Genomic DNA, 24,686 nt, shown 5'->3' on the forward strand with positions numbered 1-24,686 from the left:
TCTCAGGGCTGCTGTTGTTGAAATTCGAGGATAAGGGAGAAGAAATGAGGCAAACCAGCAGTGTGGATTCCTGCATTCTGCCATAGCTGGTCACTTGAACAGCTCTGAGGGTGTTGGCTGGTCCAAGGGTGATTATCAAGTGTGGTACAACTGGATGAGAGAACAGCTGTGATAGCCACTGACAATTTCTCTCTCTTGTAGGCTCTACAGGAGCAGCTGACATCAGTTGTACAGGAAATTGGCCACCTCATTGATCCCATTGCCACTGCAGCTCGGGGAGAGGCAGCTCAGCTGGGGCACAAGGTACTGTGCTGCCATGACAGAGGCATTTCAGATCAGCTCAATGTTAGGGAAGACCCCAATTTTCTGGCAGTTTCCCTTCCTGTGGGAGAGCAGAAGAACACATTTGTAGTAAGAATAAAGCTTTTTACATGTTGGGCCAGAGGGGAGAAATTCTTATTGAGGTTTTTGGTTAGGGGCTTTGTGTAAATGTCTCTCTCTCCTCTGTTATATACAGTGTAAGTACAGTCAAGCTCATGCTTGTAGGATGTCTGTCCAAAATAACAAATGTTAGAATGCACATACCAAAAGCATCTTTACCATGATTATTGCAAGATGCAGAAGTTTCTCACATAGCAAGTTCTCATTCTGTATATTCTTGAGAGTAAAAGCTGCAGAGACAACAAAGATTGAGAGGTTCCTCCCTTGCCCAGAGGAGATGTTGAATGGCATGTGGCTCCTGTGACAGTCTTGAACAGTCTGATGGAACCTCAGGGGCCATGTGCTTGTGGAGGAGCAGACTTGTGGCTTTGCAAAGGAGCTGGGCAGTGAGGGCAGACCCAGTCCCTGGGCACGTGATCCAATCCCAGTGCTGTACCTGCAGGAGCACTGTGCTCCTTGAGCTAACCCACATCCCAGGGGCAAGCAGGGAATGTGTTCTCTCTGTTCCACCTGGGAGATGTGGTTAATGGCTTCCTGGGCTGCTTCTGGCTTTCTTAGGTAACACAGCTGGCAAGTTACTTCGAGCCCCTCGTTTCAGCTGCAGTTGGTGTGGCATCCAAGACACTGAATCATCAGCAACAGATGACTGTGCTGGACCAGAGCAAGACTCTAGCAGAATCTGCCTTACAGATCCTGTATGCTGCCAAAGAAGGGGGAGGAAACCCCAAGGTAAGGTGGTTGTGTGGCATTCAGGGTGAGAGTGGAAGGCAAGAATGGCAGAAAGCCCAGCACATACCTGCTGTACAGCCAAGGGATATGTCTGCAGTCCAAGTGCCACTGACAGCTCTCCTGGTGTCTCCTGACTGTGGGAACATTTCTCCAGGACAGGATTCCAGTCTCCTCACAGCATTGCCTCAGGGGACACAGTCAGGGTATGACAGCAGCAATCTAGGCTCTTGTAGAGAAAGCAAAGGGTTAAAAAGCAGGGCTTGTCTGGTGCATGGCCCAATGGTTTGGGGACCCTTGGCAGGAAAGAGCAGCATTACACAGCATTACATAACTCAGGTGCCATTGGTGACTTACAGAGAGCTGCTGTCTTTAGAGGGCATTTAACAAGGCTGTGGCACCTGAGGCTGAAAGTGTCACAGCTCCTTGTAGGAGTTACCAAGCTTTGTTCTGCTTTGCTGCAGTGTTTTTACTTGTCATCTTTGCCCAGAAGTGTTATTTTCAGTGCCTTTACTGTTTTAATTTCTTACTCTCTGCTTCATTCATACACATTGTTCTGCATAGAGAACATCTCTGACTGTCTCAGTTCTCTCATTCTGTGTCCTCCAGGCATCTCACACTCACGATGCCATCACTGAGGCTGCACAGCTGATGAAGGAGGCTGTGGATGACATCATGGTCACTTTAAATGAAGCTGCAAGTGAAGTTGGCATGGTTGGAGGTATGGTAGACTCGATTGCAGAGGCAATGACCAAGGTGAGCATGGAAATAAACCCCTTTCTCACTTTGTGTTTGAAAGCTGATCCACATTGCAGAGCTTTGGACAAACTGGTGCTGATTTAGTGTTCAGTCATGAAATGTTGTCACAGGAAACCTGAAGATTATTTGATTTTGCATATTGTAAAATAAAACTGATGTGGGTCATGGTGCTCACATTTACAGCCTATGTGGTACCTGTCAGTAGAATTCCTACAAAATACTTTATTCAGTAATAACTGGCATTTAGCTATCATCTTAGGTCAAGTGACTTCTTACTTTTGCTTCCTTTTTTTCCCCTTATCTTTCATGTTAGTCTCTTAAATAAACAGCAGGCCAACCTTGAAGCAAGTTACTTTCAGAGAAGCTGTCAAAGCCTGAAATGCCCTGCTGTGCTTTGTAATGCATTCTGCTGAAGATGTGTAGTTGCAAAGTGTACAGGAGTTCAATCCAAATATTTGGCTTTTCCTATCCTGACTTAAAGATTAAAGACTTTAGCATATAAAGAAATCTTACATTATCTTCTGTCATGAACATTTTGGTTTGTAACTGTTTCACCTTTCTCTATTAGCAGAGAAGAGCAAATGATTTGATCTTGCATGAGAAGCAAACCTCATGCTCAAAAACTGTGCTTTGCTCTGTACATTCTCTGCATCTCCCATGCTCATAACCTGGGCTCAAGTATTTGCTGAGCTTCTTGGTACATCCTGCTGCAGTTTTTTCACTTGTGTATCTTGAGAGAGATCACAGAATTGAATATCTAATACAATTTTACTGCTGCCTGTAAAATGTGCTGTTTATTGTGAATTTTTAATGCTGTGGTTTTCCCTCTGTCTTGCAGCTGGATGAAGGTACACCTCCAGATCCAAAAGGAACTTTTGTTGATTATCAGACCACTGTGGTGAAATATTCTAAAGCCATTGCTGTTACAGCACAGGAAATGGTAAGAAATTACCTTGACAGGGTCCAAACTCTGTGTATGTAAGGAACATGGAATTATCTGCACAGTATTGAGACACTCTTGATCATCAAATTTTCAATAACCTCATCTCTTTTGGGGTAATGGAGCAAAAGGAGTGATGATCTTGTTGATTTGACTCTTGCATCTTAGTGGTATAATAATGGAGGGGTCCTCTACAGGAGGAGCACTGGATTGTATTGTGGCTTTTCTGCACAAAAGTTCTTTATTTGGCTCATTTTTGAGGAGAAATAAAAGGAAAACCACATGTTTTTTCATCAGCCCGTATAACTGGGCTGAAATGCCACCTTTTGTTTATCAATGACTTTGGGATACTTTTTCGCACTTACTGTTTCATGTAGCAAGTGAAATAGCATCAGTGTTTTCAGAGCTCTGCAATGCTTCATGAATGAATGCAGATCAACATCCCACACTGTCCTTTTCTTTCATTTCTATGACTCACCTGGGTTTAAAGAAAGAAAAAAGTGACACCTGTTGAATTGAGATTTTTCTTGACTTGTGTTTCACAGTAATGCATCATGTGTGTTTCCTTGGAGCAGTACAGGGGATGCTGATTTGTTGTTGAGAGAGTTGAGGTGACTGTGAGTGCTACAGACAGGATTTTTCATGAAGTCCATTGCTCTTGCAGTCAAGACAGGTCCATGATTCTGATTTTATGACAGTAAAAATTGGTCTAAAACTAGTTTTGTCCCAGGAATGGACCTCCATTGCATTTACTTACATTAATTTGAGACAGAAGAACTATCTCTGTTAAAAGATAGGAATTTTCTAAAGAGAGATTCAGTTATTTGTACTGAGACATTCTGTGTCATCCTGCCTATTTCTTCTCCATCCTGTTCCCTCCTCTGAGATGTGTTTTGCATTGTTCCTCAGATTTTTTCCATTTCCATGCTTCCACATCTCAGCTGAGGCTGATGGGGATTAGCTCACCTTTGACAAAATAAGGTGGCTGTGACACACAAACCCCACTTTCCTTCCCAGTCTGGATAGCTGTACCTGACCAATGGCCCCTCTGTGTCAAAGAGTGAAGTATTGGCTCTAACTGCTGCTCTTGGATTCCTTGGTATCTGCAGCACCTGCCCAGTGGCCATGACTCTAATAAAGCATGTTTGCTTGAGTTTCCTCTGGAATTCTTGCTGGAGGACACATCCCTTCCATGGCAAGCGGATTGCCCCATTTTATCAGCGTGGCCAAACAGATGAGTGTGCTTCTAACTGGGGTGTATTAACAAGTTATCCTCATGCCTGTCCATTTTCTGTTTCTCTTGCCTGTGTTCTCTTTGCAGATGACTAAGTCGGTTACTAACCCGGAGGAGCTGGGAGGACTGGCATCGCAAATGACCAATGACTATGGGCATTTGGCTCTGCAGGGCCGAATGGCCGCAGCTACGGCAGAACCTGAGGAGGTCTGCAGCTCTTAGACCTCTTTATTCCTCTCCATGGTGCTGTTAACAAGGGTGTTCTTTTACTGTGAAGAGCACAGTAAAGGTGACAAGCCTTGTTATAAGAATTGCCCAGTCAAAAAAACAGAAACCTGTTGTCAAAACCTCTGTCTGGCTTTAGAAAGAAACAGCTCGGGATAAAAGTGGATAATTCTGTAGACCACAACAGAACCTCCTAAATTACTGGGGGCTTTCACTTACAGGCAACTTGCAAATACAATGAAAACTTTTAACTTGTTACTATGTGGCTTTCCTTCAATCTTGCTTGTTTTGACAAGTTACAAATATTTATATGTTTTTTTATCTTGCCTGTAAGTGATTTTAAGTATAACTTGCTATCCTAAAAGTGAGATTCATCACACTTTAATCACATGGGGCACAAGTGTCTTTTGCTGAAGGACATCCTCCATAGCTCAGAGTTGGAATGTGATGTGAGAGAAGTGTCTTCCTTGCCTCATGCTAAGTGAAGAGGATGGGCTGTTCAGCTCAGTTGCATTAACCTGTTTGGGAGTTGCTGCATCTTCTCTGAGCACAGCTGCACAGCCCTTTCACCCCTCTCTTCTTACTGGAGCATAGACAAACTTTGTCAAGATGAGGTAGAGGGTATCTCACCTTCTCCAGATGTATCAGATTATCTACATACAAGTCTTTTCAAGAGTTTTTGACTTTGTGCTTACACATCCTGCTGATAGACTTAAGTGTTTTGTGCTCAGCAGCTACATGAAAAGCAATGCCTTGCACTTGGCTCAATATTGTTAAATTGAATTACGATTTCTGCATGTTATTTTGTGCCTGAGGTTAAAATAATTCTGTTTGTGATACTAATGGCTGTGATTCCTGCTCATGGATTAATCCCAAATCACACTGGAATGAGGGCATACATGCAGGGACTACAGCTATCATATTTCAAACAAGGACCACACATCTTAGGATGTGGGATTATTAATAAGTCTGAAGTAACAGCAAGACTTTCCCCATTTCAGTGCTCCACATGGATGTGATTGATTCTGGAGAGTGAAGACTGTGCAAGGTTCAAAACCAAGCAAAGAGAATCACATACATACTTTTTGACCCAGTTTCAGCAGTGAACACTACCATGTGCTGAACATACCTTGAGTACAGCTCATGCTGACAGGGCAGTTCTGGATGATGCACTGTTTAAATGTGAAGTTGCACATGCTTGAATTATGTCCCTTTGACTCAGTTACCTGCCTTACCCTTCTCTTTCTGAGTCATTCCTGCCCTGTTTCATGAGGGAGCCTTTAAAGGGTTGTGCTTCATGTGTAGATGGAATTACATCCGTGCTGTTTTTCTGATCTTTGGAGAAGTTATAGTGGTGGGCAGAATATTGATATTCACCAGAGGGACGGTGTTTCCATTTCTGCTGACACAGTGTACCAGCATGACATTTATTTATTCGCTTTCTTCTTTCTTCCTTTTCCCCTGTGCTTTCTTTGCCATCTAGATTGGGTTCCAGATCAGGACTCGGGTGCAGGAGCTTGGCCATGGGTGTATATTTCTTGTACAAAAAGCTGGAGCTCTCCAGATTTGCCCTACAGACAGCTACACCAAAAGGGAGTTGATAGAATGTGCTCGTGCTGTCACAGAAAAGGTGAGGTGGCTTTCCTTGTTACCCCATGGTGTTTGTCTCCCCAGCTCCCACTGGGAGTAAACCAGTCAAACTGGATTCAGGAAAGTGTTTCTTTTAACTTTGCATTGTAGTACAGCAGTGTCTGAATTACCCAAAGGTCTTGCTTCTCTTTCAAGCATTCAGTGTTCCTGTGCTGGATTAGCCCATGATTAGCCCTTCCTCAGGCCTTGCAATAAAACTTCAACCTCCTATCAGAGGGAGATTGGTCCAAAACAATCTCCTAAGATGTGAGATGGCTCTTGTGCCTTATGGAGCACTCCCAGGTGACAGTTACTGTGAGGTTGGTCAGTGACCTCATGTGGTTTCATGCAGCAAAGTCCTCCCCTTTTAGGACAGAAGTAACTGCCTAGAACGGCATCTTCAAACTCTGGGGCTTCTTGTTCCTTGGAAACATCCCCTTCAAATAAATGGCCTGGGTAGTTTTGTTGAACCTTTTGGATGGCATCTCTGTCCTTTTAATGGACATGAACATTGAGAGTTGGTGCCAGGAGTTTCAGATCTCACCAAACACCATTGGTTCAGCCTGTGTGAATGTGCTCTCAGCTGTACCAGTTTCATGATGGATCCCAGGAGTAGTGACAATTCCAAATTTAGACAGAGTTAGACAGTACCTAGTAATTAAAGTTAAAGCTGATAGAGAGTAGTAATGATTCACAGGACCAACTTTCTTTCCATTGTTGCTTTTTGCTGTTTCTAGGTCTCCTTGGTTCTATCTGCCCTGCAGGCAGGGAACAAAGGCACACAAGCCTGTATCACTGCAGCCAGTGCTGTGTCTGGCATAATTGCAGATCTGGACACCACTATCATGTTTGCTACTGCTGGAACCCTTAATGCTGAGAACAATGAATCATTTGCAGATCACAGGTCAGTGCTGCTGGACAAGATGGAAGAGTGCATGCCCAGGGGAACAGTGGAACTGGCAGAAGAGACTGGGACATGGAGATAAATTTTTACCTTTTTTTGGATTCCTGTGAATGAAATTGAATGAGGCAGGGGAATGAGAGGAGGAATAGGAAACCTGGAATTTTACTTGTTTGTGAACTGCACAGTTATTTCTTCTTTTACCCAAACGTTGCTTTGGATTTGTTGTCCTGACATGTCAAAACACAGATATGGGTGGGAGGGGGTGGTGAACCCTGACCAGGACACACTCTCTGTTCATGCTGCCATTCTTCCTTCTACCTTCCTCACCTGTGATTACTTTAGTTTCTCTTACAATATGCTGATTATTATGGATGTTCAATAGCTGGTATTTCTCTCACAACATGGCCAGATTTTCTTTTAGTATTCAAATACAATGCTCTCAGATTCTACTGCCCAATCTCTTTCTTTTCAAGATGGGCTCATTTTATTACACTGCCCTGCATTTGCCCCAAATGCTCTGCTGCTGTTTTAATAGTTGCCTTTGGGTTTGTTTTCTTTTAACTTACACCTTTGACCTGTGTTGTGTTATGTTATGAAGGGACATTGGTATGAGGATTTAGATCAGCTCTTTCATGTTAGTCACCATAACTCTGGAAAACACATTTTTTCCCCTCTTCTCATTTTCCACTGCCTCCCTGCTTCCTCTTCTTTTGCTACAGGGAAAATATCCTGAAAACAGCAAAAGCTTTAGTTGAAGACACCAAATTGTTGGTTTCTGGTGCTGCCTCAAGTCAGGACAAACTGGCCCAAGCAGCTCAGTCATCAGCTAACACCATCACTCAACTTGCTGAGGTGGTAAAATTGGGAGCAGCGAGCTTGGGATCTGATGATCCTGAAACACAGGTGAGAAGTTTTAAGATTTTCTGATACTCTTATAGAGAACAGTTTTCATTTGGTAGAACTTTGTGTGACTTAATGCTTTTAGGAAACACAATATGGTTCATCTCCTCTAGGAGATTTCTGGGTTTACTCAGATATCATTTGTTTAGAATACAGTCAAAAGGCTCAAGCATTGATTGGAACTAAGTCAGGCCTTTGTGTAATCCTTCTGCTTTTGTTTCACTGCTGTGTTCCAGCTGGGATGCTTCTGGCAAAGTATTTGGCTCATTTTTACTAAACTGTCATTGGAACTCTGGCTCATCCCATTTTTGTTCTGAAGAGCTTGCAGGGCTTTAAAGTTGTTCATCCAGCTTATGTCTGGACTGTGCTGTGTATTATTTGTGTAGGCTGACAAACTCTTACCATTCTGCAGCTATATGTGTTTTGTTTTTCAATTAACTCTACAACTTTTCATGTGGATAATCCCTAATATTTCTTCAGTTTCTTGTTTGGATCTCAGTAAAATGAAGGCAGGCAAGCAAATTGCAGATGTTTGAAAAAGAAAGATTTTTTTTTTTTTTTTTTTTTTTAGCTGTGCTCTGAAAATCCTTCACACTTTGTTGCCTGAGCCTTATGGCTGTTTCTCATTCCTTAGGTTGTTCTGATCAATGCTATCAAGGATGTTGCAAAGGCCCTTTCTGATCTCATTAGTGCTACCAAAGGAGCTGCCAGCAAACCAGCAGATGATCCATCCATGTACCAGCTGAAAGGTGCTGCCAAGGTAAAACATTATTAAATTTTATTTGCAAGTGTCTGTGCAATCACATTTGATAAACATGTGGAATTTTGACTTCAGCAATTTCTAATTGCCTGAAGACTCCTTTATTTGCTTAATTATCATGGTATCATGTCCAACACAGGAGTTGGTATTTAGTCCTGAAACAAGCAGAATTCATGAAATCTCTTAGGTCCTATTAGAATTGACAATGCTTCCCAGCCTGCCTTGCCTCATACCCTGAAAACAGGAGGAAGGATTCACATGTTATTTTTTTGCTTTGCTTCTCCTCTTCAGGTGATGGTAACAAATGTCACATCCCTCTTGAAGACTGTTAAAGCAGTAGAAGATGAAGCCACTCGAGGGACAAGAGCCCTTGAGGCCACAATTGAGTACATCAAACAGGAGCTCACGGTACAGAACTGAATTGTTGCAGTGGTTTTTGCAAGTGTGTCCTTACACAAAGCTGGCAGCAATTGCTTCCTTTTTCATTAGACCTTCAGCTTTCAGTACAGATATTGTTTTCTCTCTGATGCTGTTCACTTTTTTTTCATCCTGCCTTTGGTGGTGTCTCCTCAGTATCACTCTCATACTGTGTCTGCAGTTGAAACTTGTTTCTACTTTTCCCTTATTGTGGAATGATTGCACCTGTGATACATGGCCTGCTGTGGATATCCTGTGTAAGCAGGAATTAATGGTAGTGTGGAATTCTCTCTCAAATTAAGTGTTATACCATGACAATTGTTTTCCTTCCTCTTAAGACATAAAGTATATTTAGGGGTTTTTCTTTACTAGCATAATCATGAATGACATAAATTAATACCTGCATGATTGTGAAGAAGCCTGATTTTTTTCCTTCTTTTAGTTACAGTCCATTTTTGTTTTTAAAAGCCCTGTAGATACAGTCTTCAGCAGGAAATGCTTTGTTGTATAGGCTGTGGATTAGCAATTCTTACACCATAACTGCACTGTGGCACCATTTTGTCAAATGCTCTCCATCAAACATCCACTTTTCACTGTGTGAGGAAAGCTGTTGTAATGAGGAAATTTATTTTAAAGTATTTTCTTTTTAAATATCTGTTTATAGTCATTGGGAATTCATATGGCACTCATAAAACCGCCTGATGTGGCACCTGATCAGGCATGTTCTGTACGTTATCTCACCAGTTACTGTTGTGTATCCTCATGAAGGCCTGGCTGTTAAATCCCATCCTGTAACTGAGCTAAAACCTGCTCAGATCGGTCACTGGGTTATCACATCTTTCTCAGTTTGGTTGGTACCTGTTTGAAGTGTTCCTCTTGCTTTTGTCAGCATTGCTGAGGGCTGGACCTCTGCTTGTGGTGTTGCCATCTCATTCCTGGGGGAACAGAGGGTGGCACACAGGTACTCAAGAAAATGTGTCAGGTTTGATCTGGAATTCCAGGGGCTGACTCTGAGCAACACTGAGGGATGTCTTTGCATGTATAACTAGAATTCATTTTTTAACATTGCTTCTGTTTCTGGAGAGAGGAAGTGAAAAACTGATTTACCAGGAGCACAGGATAGACCAGGCTCATTTTTGTCCAGACATTTGCATTCTGAAACCACTGGCCTGCTTAGGTTGCACTGTGTGTGGTCAGGAAACCTCCTGATTAATTGTGCACTCCAAATTGCCCCTGCACAGTAAAAGAAGGGCAGGGAAATACAGGGTGTGCATTAAAAGAAAGGCAAGCAAATACAGAATAAAGCTTGGGAAAAGAAAATATGTGATCAAATTAAGGTTGTGCAGCTCTTGTTACCTACACCTTCCCACAGTTCCTGTATTCCAGAATTTGTGTATTGTCAGGTAATTTGAACTCTTTTCACATTTATTCACCCTGCAAAATTCTATCTTCAGGTTTCTAAGGGAGACTAAATATAGCCTCAGAGACAACGCTCCACCTCTGCTTTTTTAAGACACATTTGAATATTTTAGTGGTGATGTTCTCAGTCTCCACTGCTCTGTGCTATCAACAAGCACTGGGTAGGGTCCAGCCTCTGCAGGGGAAGGATTTCCTCAGGTGAGCAGGCCAGCCTGAACAGCAGTCAGGATGAGAAAAGAATATAATGAAAGGAACAGAAAGAATATAATGGAAGGAATTACTGTGCCTTTCATTTTCACCTGGTAAGGCTCTGAACAGCTGCCTGTAACTGTCTTGTGGATAGTTAAATGCAGATGAGATTAATTAACCTTTTTTATTGTCTCCTTCCCTCAGCTAATTCTTCCTCCCTGGTATCTGTAGGTGAGCAGGCTTATCAGATCCAGGCCCATGACAGGCAGCAATGATATCCAAGTTCTCCAAATATGTTTCTCATTTCCTGCTGTTCAAAGGCTGCTGCTTTTTGCTGTCTCTCTCATGGTTGTTGTGCTCTGACTTGGCTGCTATCAGACTTTCCCTCTGCTTTCACTGGTAGGTGTTTCAGTCCAGTGAGGTCCCAGAGAAGACATCATCACCTGAGGAATCCATCCGGATGACGAAAGGCATCACCATGGCAACGGCCAAAGCTGTGGCAGCCGGGAACTCGTGCAGGCAGGAGGATGTGATTGCCACAGCCAACCTGAGCCGCAAGGCAGTGTCTGACATGCTGACAGCCTGCAAGGTAAATAAACATTCCCTTCTTGCTAACACTGCTCTTCTTGTGTTTGTGCCTCCAAATCCAGAGAGCGTTATGTATGTTGTTCAGTTTTCTGCTTTTCGTGTGAGAAAGTTAAGGTAATTTTAAGGAAAGCTCTTTCAGAAAGGGTTTTTTGTGAATTTTTTGAAATTTCCTGGTTTCCAGTCAGAAGACAAATAATTTGTGCAAGTAGTAGAATATACAAATATTCCTGTGGTCACAAATATAATTTCAGTGTTCCTAGAACAGTGAAAGGATTGGTGAAAGAAATCACTCTGATCTATCTTTAGTTCTTTTCCCTCTGACTTAATCTGTTGGTTTGCTCAATTTCTTTTGTGCTTTTCAAAAATGTGTGCAATTTTTATTGCAAATTTTTCATAAAAACAGCTGTAGCTCTATTTTCTACACTGTATGCCACATAAAGGACTTAAGCCATTTGGCCTTGTTCTGTGATGACAAAAAAATCTAGGCATAAATGATCAAAAAATGGGATTCTGAAGATTGTATTCCATTTGATTTTTAGTAGTGACTGTAGTAGCAAACTGCCTTTGCCTGTAAATCACAGTTATTTACTTTTGCCTTTCCATGTATGGAAGGTGACAGTAAAATAATGGTGCTCTGTGTGGTGTCTGATTTTCAGTATCTGGTCAAATCCTAACTGCCTACATCAGTCCCAGACTGATTTTTAGCCTAATACTGCCCAAACAGAAGGGTTGTTTTGTTTTAAATATGATCCTCTTTCAAAAGTGCAAGTTTTGCTTTAGAACTGCCTTTATACAAAACCATTGAATGCAACTTTTTATATGGACTTAGTTTTGTAGCAGGTTTTTTAGTGTCTAACCACTTTGCGTGCTTCAGATTTTGATTTGTCTTTCCAAACAGGCAGCAAATTCTCAGGAACAGAATCCTCTGGTTTTAGTCATGTTATAAAACACTTCCATGCATGCACAGCCCAGTACAGACTTTTGAATATCTGTTTATGAACATTCATTTTTAAATGTTTTTATGTTTACATCTGCTCCCGGTTAATTTAATGGATTTGAGTGCCAAGCCTGAGACCTAGTCTACTCTCTTAACACCAAGAGCATTTATTGGACAGACAAGAATAAAAGTCTCCCAGAATATTAATTTTGTGCATTATCTAAAATGTATGAGAAAATAGCTGTATCATTTAACAAAGATTTTAAATGCACAGTTTTAACCAGACTTGATTTAGAAAACTTTGTTTCTATGAATTTTGCTCAGAGTCTTAGAAATCTTATGTCATTCCTTCTACAAATTGATTACTGGATGTGGCATTTCCAGGATAAGCCACATTCCTTGAATTTTAGGGATAGGAACCAGCACTCAGCCCTACTATGCTGTAAAAGTTGTGTGATGCAATGGGACTTGGGGTTTGTGGTATTTGACAAACACTGGAGGGGTTTTATAGTGATTTTGAGGTACTCTGTAGAAATAGCACTGATAGATTATCAGATTTTTATGTTCTTTGGGCCAAGACAAAAGTGCATGTATATGATTTGTGGTAGAATTGTACAGAACATGGCTCTGACCTCCCCAGTGTCAGGAATTTGAATGCAAGCTGTATTTAATTGCCTCTTGCCTAAGGCAGGTAGTAGAAGGAGTCAGGATTAGCAGTTATGTAGATGCCTGTGCTGTAGATGAATTTACAGTGCTCATTACTAATTCAGCTGTTATGAGGAGATGCCATTTCAAAAGACAATAAGGATGCTTATTGTGGGATGTACTGAGACAACTCTCATTAAAGTCAGTGGAAATGCTGTAATTACATTTATTGAATGTTAGAGCAGGCCCTAAGCTAACAATTTCTGGTTTTTTATTACGTGTTTGTATAAAATAATGCCATAATTAACCTGTGCACAGTATCACTGTATGGAGTGATTGCTGCTGGAAAGGAAGCAGATGTGCAAGGCCTGTCAAACCCATAGGAAGCTATTGGAATATGAATCCCAATATTACCAGTTAGATTGTGCCTGGGCCAGTCTGACCCTTGCTGCTGGGCCAAAGGCGGCAGCTGTGGTGCTTCACCCCAGAGACACCTTTAGCTTGCTGATGGTTTCAGCTGGGCACTAAACAAGTCCAGGCTTGTTAGGAACTCCGTTTACCTCAGGAGGAAAGCTTCAGGCGATGGTGAAGAGAAAAATGAGAGGATTCTGCTGGAGGGTTTAATATCCAGAGGTTTATTCCATGGTGACACAGGTCTGAATCTTGGGAAGAGCTCCAACAGAAATCCCGACCGCATGGCCTGACTCACCTTTTAAGCTCAGGGGGAGGGGAGGGGACAGGTGAGCCACCAACCAGGTAGGGGGGGCGGGGTCTCAAGGGACGAGGGACACCTGGACAGACCAATGACCTCTGGGCCTGAGGGGCATCCTTTGAATTTGACCAATCACACGAGGCCTTTGCTGGAATGTTAAGCCTGATTGACAGGACTCACTCAGCAAGGGACGAGGGGGCGGGAGGAAGAGGGTATTGGTACACCTGGGGAAGGGACCTGAAAGTTTGAAACACACCGCAACAGGAAGCAATGGAAGTGAGCAATCCCTGAGCTCATTCCAGAGACAGTGGATGGAGGGAAACAGCTTCTCCCCTTTCCTCAGCACTGGAGGCAGCTGAGCAGAGGCAGGCTGGAGCACAGGCCCTGGGAGCAGACACAGCCCAGCTGGGGCTCAGCCAGGGACAAATGGCTCGGGGGAGCTCCCTCACACACCTCCCTGGCCAAGGCACCCGTGCTGCTGATGGGCTGCGAGTGGCACCAGAGGCAGGGGGTGCTGGCATGTGCAGAGAAAAGGAGGGCTGATGGTGAAGGAAGCTTCAGCATAAGAAATGTGTGTTCTGCTTCTTCAGACACTGCAGTTTTCAGCCCTTCTGCCCAGGCCTGGAGAAGAAAACATTTCTGTTGCAAGTCCCAACTGGTATAGTGAGATGTGTGTTAGGATGTTTCTGGATGATGAAAATTATTTCCTAAAATGATTTCTGTCACCTCTTTAGCCTGCTGTGAAATACACAGAATTTATACAAAACCCTAAAAATGCTCCCAAAATATTCTGATACCAGTCTTGGCTATGTATGCAAAACACAGAAGGAACTTCCTATTTCCCTCCTACAGATGCTTTCTCTAATTCCCTGTGTTACAGTAATATTTAAATGCAGAAGAGACATTTTAGGATGCTTTCTTTACAATGTATGCATAAGAAACACTTAGGGGCCCTTTGCCGCGTTTGAAAATTTCAAAAAAACCAAAACTGTTCTGAACTTTGTGGGCTTCAGCCGCTCGTTTGAAGCATGCTGAGGATGAGGAAATTCAATGCTGTTCCTCCCATCTCCATCCCCTCGGCCAGGGTGCGGGGATGAGGAGGGGAGGTGGCTCCTGCGGTTTCCGTGCCCTGCTCATCCCCGGCTCCCCTGCAGAGGGAGCCCAGAGACCAGCGCCGCCCTGCTCGGGATGCCGCGGGTTTGCAGAATTAGTGAGCTGTGAGATAAATCCCCATCGCAGCGGGAGATGAGAGGCGCAGGAATGGAAGGAGCTGTTCTGTGAGAGGAAATGCTGTGCGTTTGGGGAACTTCCCCTTGGCAACAAGCGGTGCTTCTGCTCAATAAAAAAGTTCCCTAGAAGTTTATTGGAGAAAGTACAAGGCTTGAAGAGGCTGCAGGTTTCACTTTTTATTAAAAATAAAATGGTTGAATTAGTCGGGCTTATGTCAGATGCCAGCCATGACACTCAGTGGAAATCTTTACAAAGACCTGACTCTGCTGCAGCTTGTTTCTGTATTTTAGCAGGTGGTTCCAGCCCTGCTATTGCTGTGTTAGATCTCTGTCAAGATAACAGCATTAATGAGCCTTTGCAGAACTGCAGCTCTGCTGCTCTTCCAGCACCGTTTGCTTACAACAGAAATGGCCGGCCCTTGAACTCAAATGTCATTTGCACACTCTAAAAAAATCTCCTCCCTTCTCTTTCCCCATCTCTGTGCTGATCTTCTCTTGTGGGATCCTTTTGGATGCTGATGTTGTTTTGCCTCCTCAGCAAGCATCCTACCACCCAGATGTGAGTGAGGAAGTTCGGGAGAGAGCCCTGCGCTTCGGAACAGAATGTACCCTGGGATACCTGGAGCTCCTGGAGCACGTTCTCCTGGTGAGGACTCATCTGCATGCACACTGCCTTGCTTCCAAAGAGAGTTATCTCCCTGCCCTCTTTCTGTAGTGACTGCTAGTGACACATTTTTGTCAGTTTGTCACAAGGTTATGAAGTTTTGTTGTCATAGAAAGCTAAAGGAAATTCAATATTTCAGCTCTGTGAGACAGGAGGAATACTGGAGTACTTACATGGAGCTGCATTCTGGATCAGATTGGAGGAAATACAGATCTGAACCTAAAAAAGGTCCCTGGCAAAGGAATGAACTAAGACATTTCAGCATTCTTTTAAGCCCACAATAAACACCAGACATGTTAGGCACAGGCCTGTGCCCCAGACTGAAGAGGTTACACAATCTTCATTAAGGCCCTGTTACATCAGTGTTACTGTTACTCTCACAGCCACACCTACTCCAAGCCATCCCAAAATCCCCAGCCAGCACTGCCTCACAAAGAACCCTCCAACACATCAGACATGGCACCCCCAAAGCTCTGCACAAAACTTCTACACTCTAATCCAAACTCATGAATCCTGCTGTCAGTGGGCTTTGCTTGACCATACATAATTATCCCATAATATATTAGTTATCCCATAATATTTGTTGTTCTGCTGCTATTACTTTTGTAGGAAGCAATAAAATGTGTTTGAAGTAATGTTTATGAGAAGACTTAAATCAGCAATCAGCTTCATGGATGACCAGCAGTTTCTTTTAGGTGGCTCTCAGCTGACATATTAAAGTCTGTGAAACTGAAATTTGCAGCCATAACTGCACATTAGCAAACCCAAATCAGTTTTTCTGCTGAGAACAGAGCATGTGTAATTATTTGCATCAACTTGCTGAAATTTATATGTAAAGTAAAAGTCCAGTCACAGCTGTGCTTGCCACTAGCAGTTAAAATAGTTTAAAAAAATTGGAACTTGCTAGTGGAATTCTTAGAGCTGTATTGCAGTAAGTGATTTAGCATTAGATGTCTGTTCCATTTTTAGTTTAGAGGACTGTGGGGAATTTTTCAGATTTGACCCCTAGAATGCCAGCACTATGTGTTTCAAACTGAGTGCCAGAACAGACCAAACACTTTTGCTCATTTTATTTCTGTCTCTTTGCAAAGTCCAGAGGCTTAAGGTAAGAAAGGCATGTTCCATTTTATTGAAGTAACAGGCCTTTTCTACCTTAAGCCTTTTAACCCTGAAGCCACAAGCAAGTTCTGCCCCCTCATACCCACCCTGTCCCTACCCCAGTGTTGGCTGCCTCTGGTGGTTTAGAACCCCTAGGGCTGCAATCTCATTCATTTATAACCTCCAGAAATGCAGATCATGTGGGATGAGGAATCTCTGATTGCTCCACCTGGCACTCTGTGGTACAGCTGTCAGTAAGTTCAGTTGTACCCTCAGTGCTCAGGCTAGGGATGCTTACAGGAGTGCCAAGGGGGATTCTGCAGCTGTATTTCTTTGGAAATGATATTTGTTAGGTGCAAGAGTTGTCAGATGCAGTATCTAAAATTTCTCAAGCCAGTGTATTAACTTGTGTAATGTTGCATTGGGCACGTGGTGTTTGCTCAAAGCACTATTGCACTAATCACCTAGCTGGGGCCAGGAACACGCTAATTCCAGCTGAATTCTGCATATCATAATAAAACTTGTAAGTATTAGTGAGAATCCAGAGTGACCTGACCTCCTGCAGACCCATGTGCTCCATCCTGGCCAGTGCTGGTCCATGCTGAGGTGAGGGAAGTCTGGAGCTGTGCCAGGCAGTGCCACTTTCCTGGGGTGCATCCAGCCCTGTAGAGTAAGGTTTTGCTCCTGGTGCCTCCTGACAGTTACAGGTCTCTCACTGGGCTTTAGACAATTGCTGTACAAAATCAATCTTTCACTAGAGTGCCTTGGGAATCTTCCAGTATTCTGGAACCCTTAAATGTGCATTCTCTTTCTCTAGATTCTTCAGAAAGCAACTCCAGAGCTGAAGCATCAGCTGGCCTCTTTCTCCAAGCGGGTTGCAGGTGCTGTCACAGAGCTTATCCAGTCAGCAGAGGCAATGAAGGGTGAGTGGGGAGCAGCTCCCAGTGTGGTTGCTCATTACTGCAGAAATCATGGGCTGATGTTCTGTGTCACACACACTGCACCTCTCCTCTGTTATTTCCTGCTGTTAGCAGTACCTGATCTTTGGAAATGAATCTGAACTATAAGCAATTTTCATATATGGGAATCCATTTTTTCTTTCCTCCTTCCCTCCTTATCTCTTAATAGAATTACTCTTTTTCACAGAACAGTGATCTACATGATGCTATTTCCCTGTTCAAGCAGCTTTATTGAATTCTTCAGCTTTTCCTGCATTGTCTTATATTTCAAAATTTCTGTTTTCATTTGCTGATAAGGCAAGCCAATATCAAACTTCTTCTGTTCTCTTAGTGCTTTTTAAAAATCTTTATATTATTCTCATCTTTGGACACATTTATGAATTTCTGGTGACTTTTGCATTTTAATTCATATTCACTAAAATAAAAAAACCACTAATTATTTCTTTTTTCACTTGCTGCCTGTAGAGGATGTCTTTATTCACTTTAGAAGCTGTTTTTGTGGGAAGTAAAATGTGTTTTAGCCATTCACAATTTTCTTTCCTCATTTTCATTTATAGGTACACAATAAAGCTGTCTCCTGACAAATTCAACATGTAAATGTTTTAACCTTTATGAAATGCCTTTTTTTGAAGAGCACCTAGTACATTTTACAAATTTGGGGTTAACTGCATTTATATTTGCTGCCTTTTTTTTTTATCCTGTTTAACTGCCAGTATTAGGGTTTAATATAGAATATTGTCATTCTGTGCAACATTTGAGCTGAGAAATGGTTTTTGGACCATGCCCTTAGAGGTTATGAACTTCTTCTGGCTGTTTCATTGTTTCCCTCAATCCAGACTATGGATGCTTTCTGAATCTTATCATTCAGAGAACGGTGTTAGGAAATCAAAAATAATAATGCACTGACAGCTTCAAAAAATCTGAAACCACTTCCAGCCAAGTATTCATTTTGTGGATCTACAAAAATTCTTTGAGAAAAGAGAAATGCCAAAAAGTCAACAGCAAAAAAAAAATTACCCTTCAGATGTGGTACAGAAACTGCTTTGGCCTTTTCTACATCACTGTTAGGCACACGCTGCCAAGTGTGCTTCCTTCAGGCAGTGCCAGCTTCATCCCCAGGCACTGCCAGTGCCCAGGTGCCAGGGCAGAGCAGGGGCACTGCTGGGTGTGCTGGGGTGGCTGTGCTGGCTGCAGCATGCTCTCTCTACCTCTGTGTCAGACTTCTCAAGGTACAGATGGCAGCCATCTGAGTCAGATCTCTGATAAACACAGGTTGAGTGACAGCTGGTTTTGTTCCCAGTATGGACAGCATCCCTTTTTGAAGCTTCTTTGCTTACACAATTATTAAATAAGTTACTTTCATGAAAAAATAATCCTACTAAATATTTCTTCCCCCTCTGCTTTACAGTTTTCTCTGTGACATAAACCAGTGGTTTATTGGTTTATTGTAAACCATTATGGCACTAAAATCAGCTTTCTGTGGTGTACATTCTGTATTGGACACTTGAGGTGTGATTGCAATTCCCCCTGTTTGAGTGGCAGCTCACTCCCAGTGCCACTGAAGTTGTTGTCTCATCTCCATTGATTTCAGGGACAGAGTGGGTGGATCCAGAAGACCCAACAGTCATTGCAGAGACAGAGCTATTAGGGGCTGCAGCATCAATTGAGGCTGCAGCAAAGAAGTTGGAGCAGCTGAAACCAAGAGCCAAGCCCAAGGTGAGTGTCCATCCCCACGGTTTGTTTGAGGTTAACGAGGCAGAGGATGCACACTGCCCATAGTTTGGTGTGTATTTGTTACTGGCCACAATAATGGTGTAAGCAATCAAACCTTGCACAAAAGCCTGCTCTGGATGGCACTTACCCCTGAGGCAGAGGGTAAAAAGGTGCTTTTCAGGGAGTGAGTCAAGCACCAGCCATAAGCAAGCAAAGGAAGAGGAGCCAAATGTTAGAAATGCTTGTAAGAGTTCTGGCATCATTACTGTTGAATATTTACCTTTCTGTTTCCAAACATTTTACTACTGTGTAGTCATTCTTACTTGCCTTCTTTTGAAGGCCCTTTGTTCATATCTGAATTTGTGTGGTGTAGCAGGAGAAAGCAGCAGTAACACAGTTGGGATTCAAGAGAATGCAAAGGACCTGCAGGATTTTCTAAGACTAAAACCAGCATTTTCTGCCCTGCTTAGAGAGTAGCTGTTTCAGTATAGAATCAGATACATTGTATGATCATTTCTATGTCATTTTCCTGAAGGAAATCAAATTCCAGTTCATTATGATATCAAGTAGTGTTGCATTTGCCAGGTCCTTTCAAATGTGTCTCTGAGGATATTATAAAATTAAGCCAACTATTTTCACATGCAGTACAGAGGGAATATATGAAACTGGTGCATCCCAGAGAATTGCTGCCTTTTGCCTGGTGTTAACAGGCAGGTTTTAGTAGGAATGACTATGTTGCATCTCTTTAAAATGAAAAACATGTTTTGGCTGTGAAATTGATGTCAGGAAAGGACTATGTATCTATTTTCCTCTTTATGCTGCTTTGTAGGTGCAAATCTGTTTTCAAAGTAAAGCTAATGAGAACTCTTTCTAAAAAGCAGAGCCTCAAGACCATTCATTCAGTGTTGGATGATTGTATTGGTGCAGGGTAGTATTTTGTTATTTAGGAGCATCAGATGAAATAGTTCTTGGAAGCTTCAGCCTTTGAGGACCTCTCACCCCCCACTCCCTGTTCAGTGATAGGAATAAATTAGCTCATAAAAAAAAAAAAAAGCTCTTTGTCTGCATTTTTTAACAAGTACATCCATTTTGTTTATAAAGAAAAATGGTCCTTTCTAATGAGATTGCAGAGGCTGAGTGTGAGGAGTGGAGAAGTCCTCCATCACCTTTTCTATGCAGTCACTGCACAATAGCACATGTGTGTTGCCTGGAAACCATGGAGCAGTTTCCTTCCAACATCTCAGCCCCTCCAGGGTCATTGTAATCTCCCAGTGAATTTCCCAGGTCTCACACCTGCTCATCATTTAACATGTTAATTTGAGTATCCAGTCTCCTTGTGACTTACTGGTTGGTTTGTCATTTTCTGAAACTAAAATTCATATCCAGCTGTTTGTTTGATTTGGGATTTCAGCAGCCTTTGCATCCTTTTCAGATGTGTTTAATCTCTTTCACAATAAGGATTATAATCCACATCAAAAGCTCCAGGAAGAGCACAGAGTGGCTCAAACAGCACTTTTTGTGCTGCAGACTTGCAGATTGTATCCTCCCAGAGCAGGATTTCCTGTGGTGAGCAGGCTGTGTCTCCCTGAAGCCCATCTTTGACAACACCCAGGGTGCTGAGTAGGAATGCTTAGACCAGGGAAGGGCTGCTCTGTCTTGTGCTCAGTCTGTGAAAGGCAGGAATAGGAGTTATTTTCTACAATGGAACAGACTAGCTAGACAAAATCCTGCTTTGGTTAGCAGCAATCATCCCCAAGTGAACTTGCAGAGTCCTCAGTTGGTAATTTTAGAATGTCTACCTGCAGGAAATCCATCATCTTCATCATTACTGCTTGGTGGCTGATTCTCTGTTTTTTCTGACGTTGTTTTATTAGTGCAGGGAATGGGAGTAATTTGATTTCAGCTTGAAATTTTGATCTTTGTGTTCCAGTTTGTCTTTTAGCTCTAAAAAAACCCAAATAGCTGAAGGTAGGATTTCTTCTCATTTGTTTCACCATTTTTTTTTTAACTTTTGGAATTTTTTCTTCTTTCCCTTGTTTCCTCTTCATATTTTTGCACCTATCATACCCCCCTGATGTCTTAAACTGACACAAATAGCATGAGACATCTTCATTTTCTGCTGCTGGGAATCATCTTATCCCAGAGGAGAATTTCTAAAGAGACACAGTGCTGCTAACTGCTGCCTGTGCTTTATTGTACAGTGCTTATTTTGTTTGTTTGAACCCTGGCTGTTTGGCTGCAGGTGAATGTGCTCCCAACATGCTCAGTCCCCTAGTCCACAGCCCCAGGGACACCCTGTAAATATCTGTGTGTCTTCTGAGCTCATATCTTGGAAGAACTTTGAGGATTCTCCTGAGCAGTTGTTTTTACTGCTGTCTGTAACACAACACCAGTTCAGTATTCTCCTTGCAGTGTTCATGGTGGGAAATGATCTGAGAAGCACTGAGATCTTTATGGTCTATTAAGCAGGAGTTGGCTGTCATGTTTCCTCTAAGTACAATTATTTTTCCTGAATGTGGACTCTGATTATTTTCAGTTTTCCATTTGGAGAGTCAGTTGTATTGCAGTGCAGACACACATTCCTTCTGTGATGCAAACCTGCTACTTCCTGTAAAATAACCCCCACAACTAGTAACTTTCTGAAGAAGAAAACTATTTGGTCTAGTAAAATCTTCATGGTAATAGTGAGAAAAACCCACTTTTAAGTAAAAAGGTATGGTAGATGGGGTACAAAGGAGAGAGCATTGCTGTCCCTGCCCTGTTCTGTCTGCTCTCCAAGCTTCTGTGCAGGCCTCTGCCTCCACACATGGGGGTCCTGTAGTCAGGAAGAGTTCCCTGCTGGCAGCTTTCAGCAGTTGGTCCTTTGTTTTATTTTAACCCAAGATGAATCAAACCTGGATGCCTTTTTCTGCAGGACTCTGTGTGATATGTTTGATATATTAGGTTGTTATTTAATCCAACTATATATCAAACATATTCCTACAGTGTCCTGCCCTGTCTCCGGGGGTTTTAACCTAGTAGAAGGAAATGTGAAGGAGTGGAGTCACTCACAAGCAGGTTTAGAAGACTTCCTGTAGGCTCCTAATCCAATCTGGTATAAAATACATACATGGAGTGCTCCTTTAGCAGTAGAGTTGCTCTTGGAGAGAGTTCTGAGTTGTGCAGGCTCTTTGTGACAGTGAGCAGCAGCAGCTTTCACTGAGATTCTTGTTGTGCTTTCCATTGCTCAGTGCAGTAACTTACTCATATTGGTTTGCTCATTAAAAAGGTAGAAAATTAGAGGTGCTTGAAAATAAAACAGTTTGCCTTTTGTAATTTTTGCTACTGTTTTGCAATGAGATTGGGGGCTCATTTGTTTTCCTATTAACCCTGCCTTTATTTATGCTACCCCTAATAATGCAGATGCTGTAGAAAAATGGCTGAAATACAATACAAAACCATATCTTTTTAGTTTTCTTTTCAATGGCATAACCAACATTTTAAGGATATTCCATTCTAAAGACTTTGTAGTGAGTCTAATGTTTGTCTGTTCTGGTGACTTAATTTTCCAATCTATCTATAGCTGTACATGGTTATTAACAGCATATTAGCTCAGATTTGAGGAAAATGAGTTGCTGATCTTCATGGGGGCTGCTGGAGGAAGGAGAAGCTCATCCCTTTTGTCCTAGATCTGGTTTTGTAGAGAAACCTGCTCTAAAATCTCCCAGTGTGATATTTTCTGCCATCTTTGCTCTCAACTTTATTCATGAAGGCTGTGAACTGACCCGTTGTGAGGCTGCTGTTTGTGAGTGTGAACTTAAGAGAGTCCAGGAGACACACTCAAAATTTTACCAATGGGAATGGTGAAATATTTCCTTTTGTTGTAGGGCATTTTGCTGTGCTCAGCCTTGTGCTGCTGCCTGTCCCTGTTGGTGAGGAATGGGCAGAGCTGGCAGTAACACAGCCACAGTGCTGGCTGAGCATTGTGCTGCCCCCATTGAGTATCCAGCCCTGGCATGGGGCACACCTGAGAATGGTGAAGGGAAAACCACAGAGAAGGACTAGAAAAGAAGGATTTCTTAGAAAAGATAAAAAGCCAACAGGCATTCGATGTGTAAGGCTGCTACAAAAATTAATTCTTCACAGAAAGGTTCAACTGTTAAGAGTTTTTTTTTTCCAGAAGTAAAAAGTTGTGAGATGTCAGAGCATGCAAGACTTGGAAATTTGAGAAATTTAACCTATGGCTTGATCTCCCAAGCCCTGGATTTCAGTATAATTGGAAAGAAAGTGATTTGGCAAACAGGGCAGAAAAAATCTTATATCAGATGAAATACTAAGGTTTAGCTGTCTGTTCTCCTGTTGAGCTTCACCTGCTGCTCCACAGAGGAAGTTAATCCACCACTGTACAATGGCACTCTTGATTTCTTGGCATTCTCTTTGAAAAGCAGGAATTTTTGCTTAGGAATTGTGTGCAATATTTAGTCCACTCACTACCCTGAACTGAGTTTAAACAACTGCTTTTGTTCAGCATCTTTTTGGTGGCTGTTTTTTCACAAATTGAACTCCATCTGAGCACATTCACTGCTGTCCAGCAGATCACACTATGGCCATGAGCATTTTATTAAATGTCACAAAGACTGACACTTCCTTTGTAATAAATAAGCAGATATTGAAGTTCTCACTCATTTAAGTCTGAATTCCTGACTGTGCTGATATATAAACAGTAATGCACATAATAGATTTTATGTTGGAAATGAGAATTTAAAAACTTGATAATAAGAAGTTTTGGACAAAAGTAGAAGTGCAATAACAGTCTTTTAAAAAAGTGCAGTAAGAGTCTCCTCAATTTACTGTCAGTCAGTGGTATTTTTGTTGATATTTCTGTTTCATTCTTTAGTCAAATCAAAGTGAATAATGCATCTGTTTTAATAAGGACAGTAATTCTGGCAGACTGTACTGGATTCCATTTAATCACTCTGGCAATGTCATGATTGAAATAAGAGTTTTATTTATGAAATTGAGGCCTGTAGAGGGCCAATGTGATTGTACTTTGCCATAACAATGGTCATGATGTGGCATTGCAAGCACTGCCAAAAGTGTGTGTGGAACATGACTTGCTCACTTTCCAAAGCAATTCCTTTTATTACAAAGACATATACTTTAGTTGATGGGAATAGCCCAATAGCAAGGCAAGACAAATAGTTTTCTGTGGATTAGGTGGCTTTTCTTAAAAAAAGAAAAACTTTAAAGTGCCAAACATCTTTATCTACAGATGAGTTTTGATTTTTGGATGATTCCATTTTTCTGGTGTCTGTGGATGCTATTGTTTCATCTCCTGGACTTTTAGTTATGTGAAGTGCTGTAGGACTGAGTGCTGCTTGATGGGTCATTTTCTAATTACTTATCATTATCCTTTATTATTTTATAATTGACTATTTCATCAAGCTGCAGTAACAGGAGAACTAAACCTGACTGAAATTTAGATGGGTGTGCTTAGACTTGCAAATGAGTGCCCAGTTTTTTAACTCATGGCCCACCTGGCTGGTGTTTCTAAAGTTAGTTGTGTGGCACAAGAACATTGTGGTTGTAGTTAGAATAAACCTATTTATTCTCTATATT

At 42.1% G+C, this 24,686-nt stretch overlaps 1 protein-coding gene across 8 annotated transcripts in view; it reads left to right on the forward strand.

The window, feature by feature from the left end:
• Positions 1-24,686, forward strand: part of TLN2 (talin 2) — a 144,113-nt gene that overhangs the window by 108,992 nt on the left and 10,435 nt on the right. For all 8 annotated transcript variants that reach the window (XM_064722632.1, XM_064722631.1, XM_064722636.1 and 5 more), the window contains 14 exons: positions 202-303; positions 1,000-1,170; positions 1,777-1,923; positions 2,765-2,866; positions 4,188-4,307; positions 5,809-5,955; positions 6,692-6,858; positions 7,578-7,761; positions 8,393-8,518; positions 8,810-8,926; positions 10,947-11,132; positions 15,193-15,300; positions 17,234-17,339; positions 18,967-19,091. In XM_064722632.1, coding sequence (XP_064578702.1) covers positions 202-303; positions 1,000-1,170; positions 1,777-1,923; positions 2,765-2,866; positions 4,188-4,307; positions 5,809-5,955; positions 6,692-6,858; positions 7,578-7,761; positions 8,393-8,518; positions 8,810-8,926; positions 10,947-11,132; positions 15,193-15,300; positions 17,234-17,339; positions 18,967-19,091 — 1,908 coding nt within the window. The remainder of the gene's footprint in view (positions 1-201; positions 304-999; positions 1,171-1,776; positions 1,924-2,764; positions 2,867-4,187; positions 4,308-5,808; positions 5,956-6,691; positions 6,859-7,577; positions 7,762-8,392; positions 8,519-8,809; positions 8,927-10,946; positions 11,133-15,192; positions 15,301-17,233; positions 17,340-18,966; positions 19,092-24,686) is intronic.

Source organism: Zonotrichia leucophrys, chromosome 10 (genome assembly GCF_028769735.1).
Source record: "Zonotrichia leucophrys gambelii isolate GWCS_2022_RI chromosome 10, RI_Zleu_2.0, whole genome shotgun sequence".
NCBI classification, from domain to species: Eukaryota; Metazoa; Chordata; class Aves; order Passeriformes; family Passerellidae; genus Zonotrichia; species Zonotrichia leucophrys.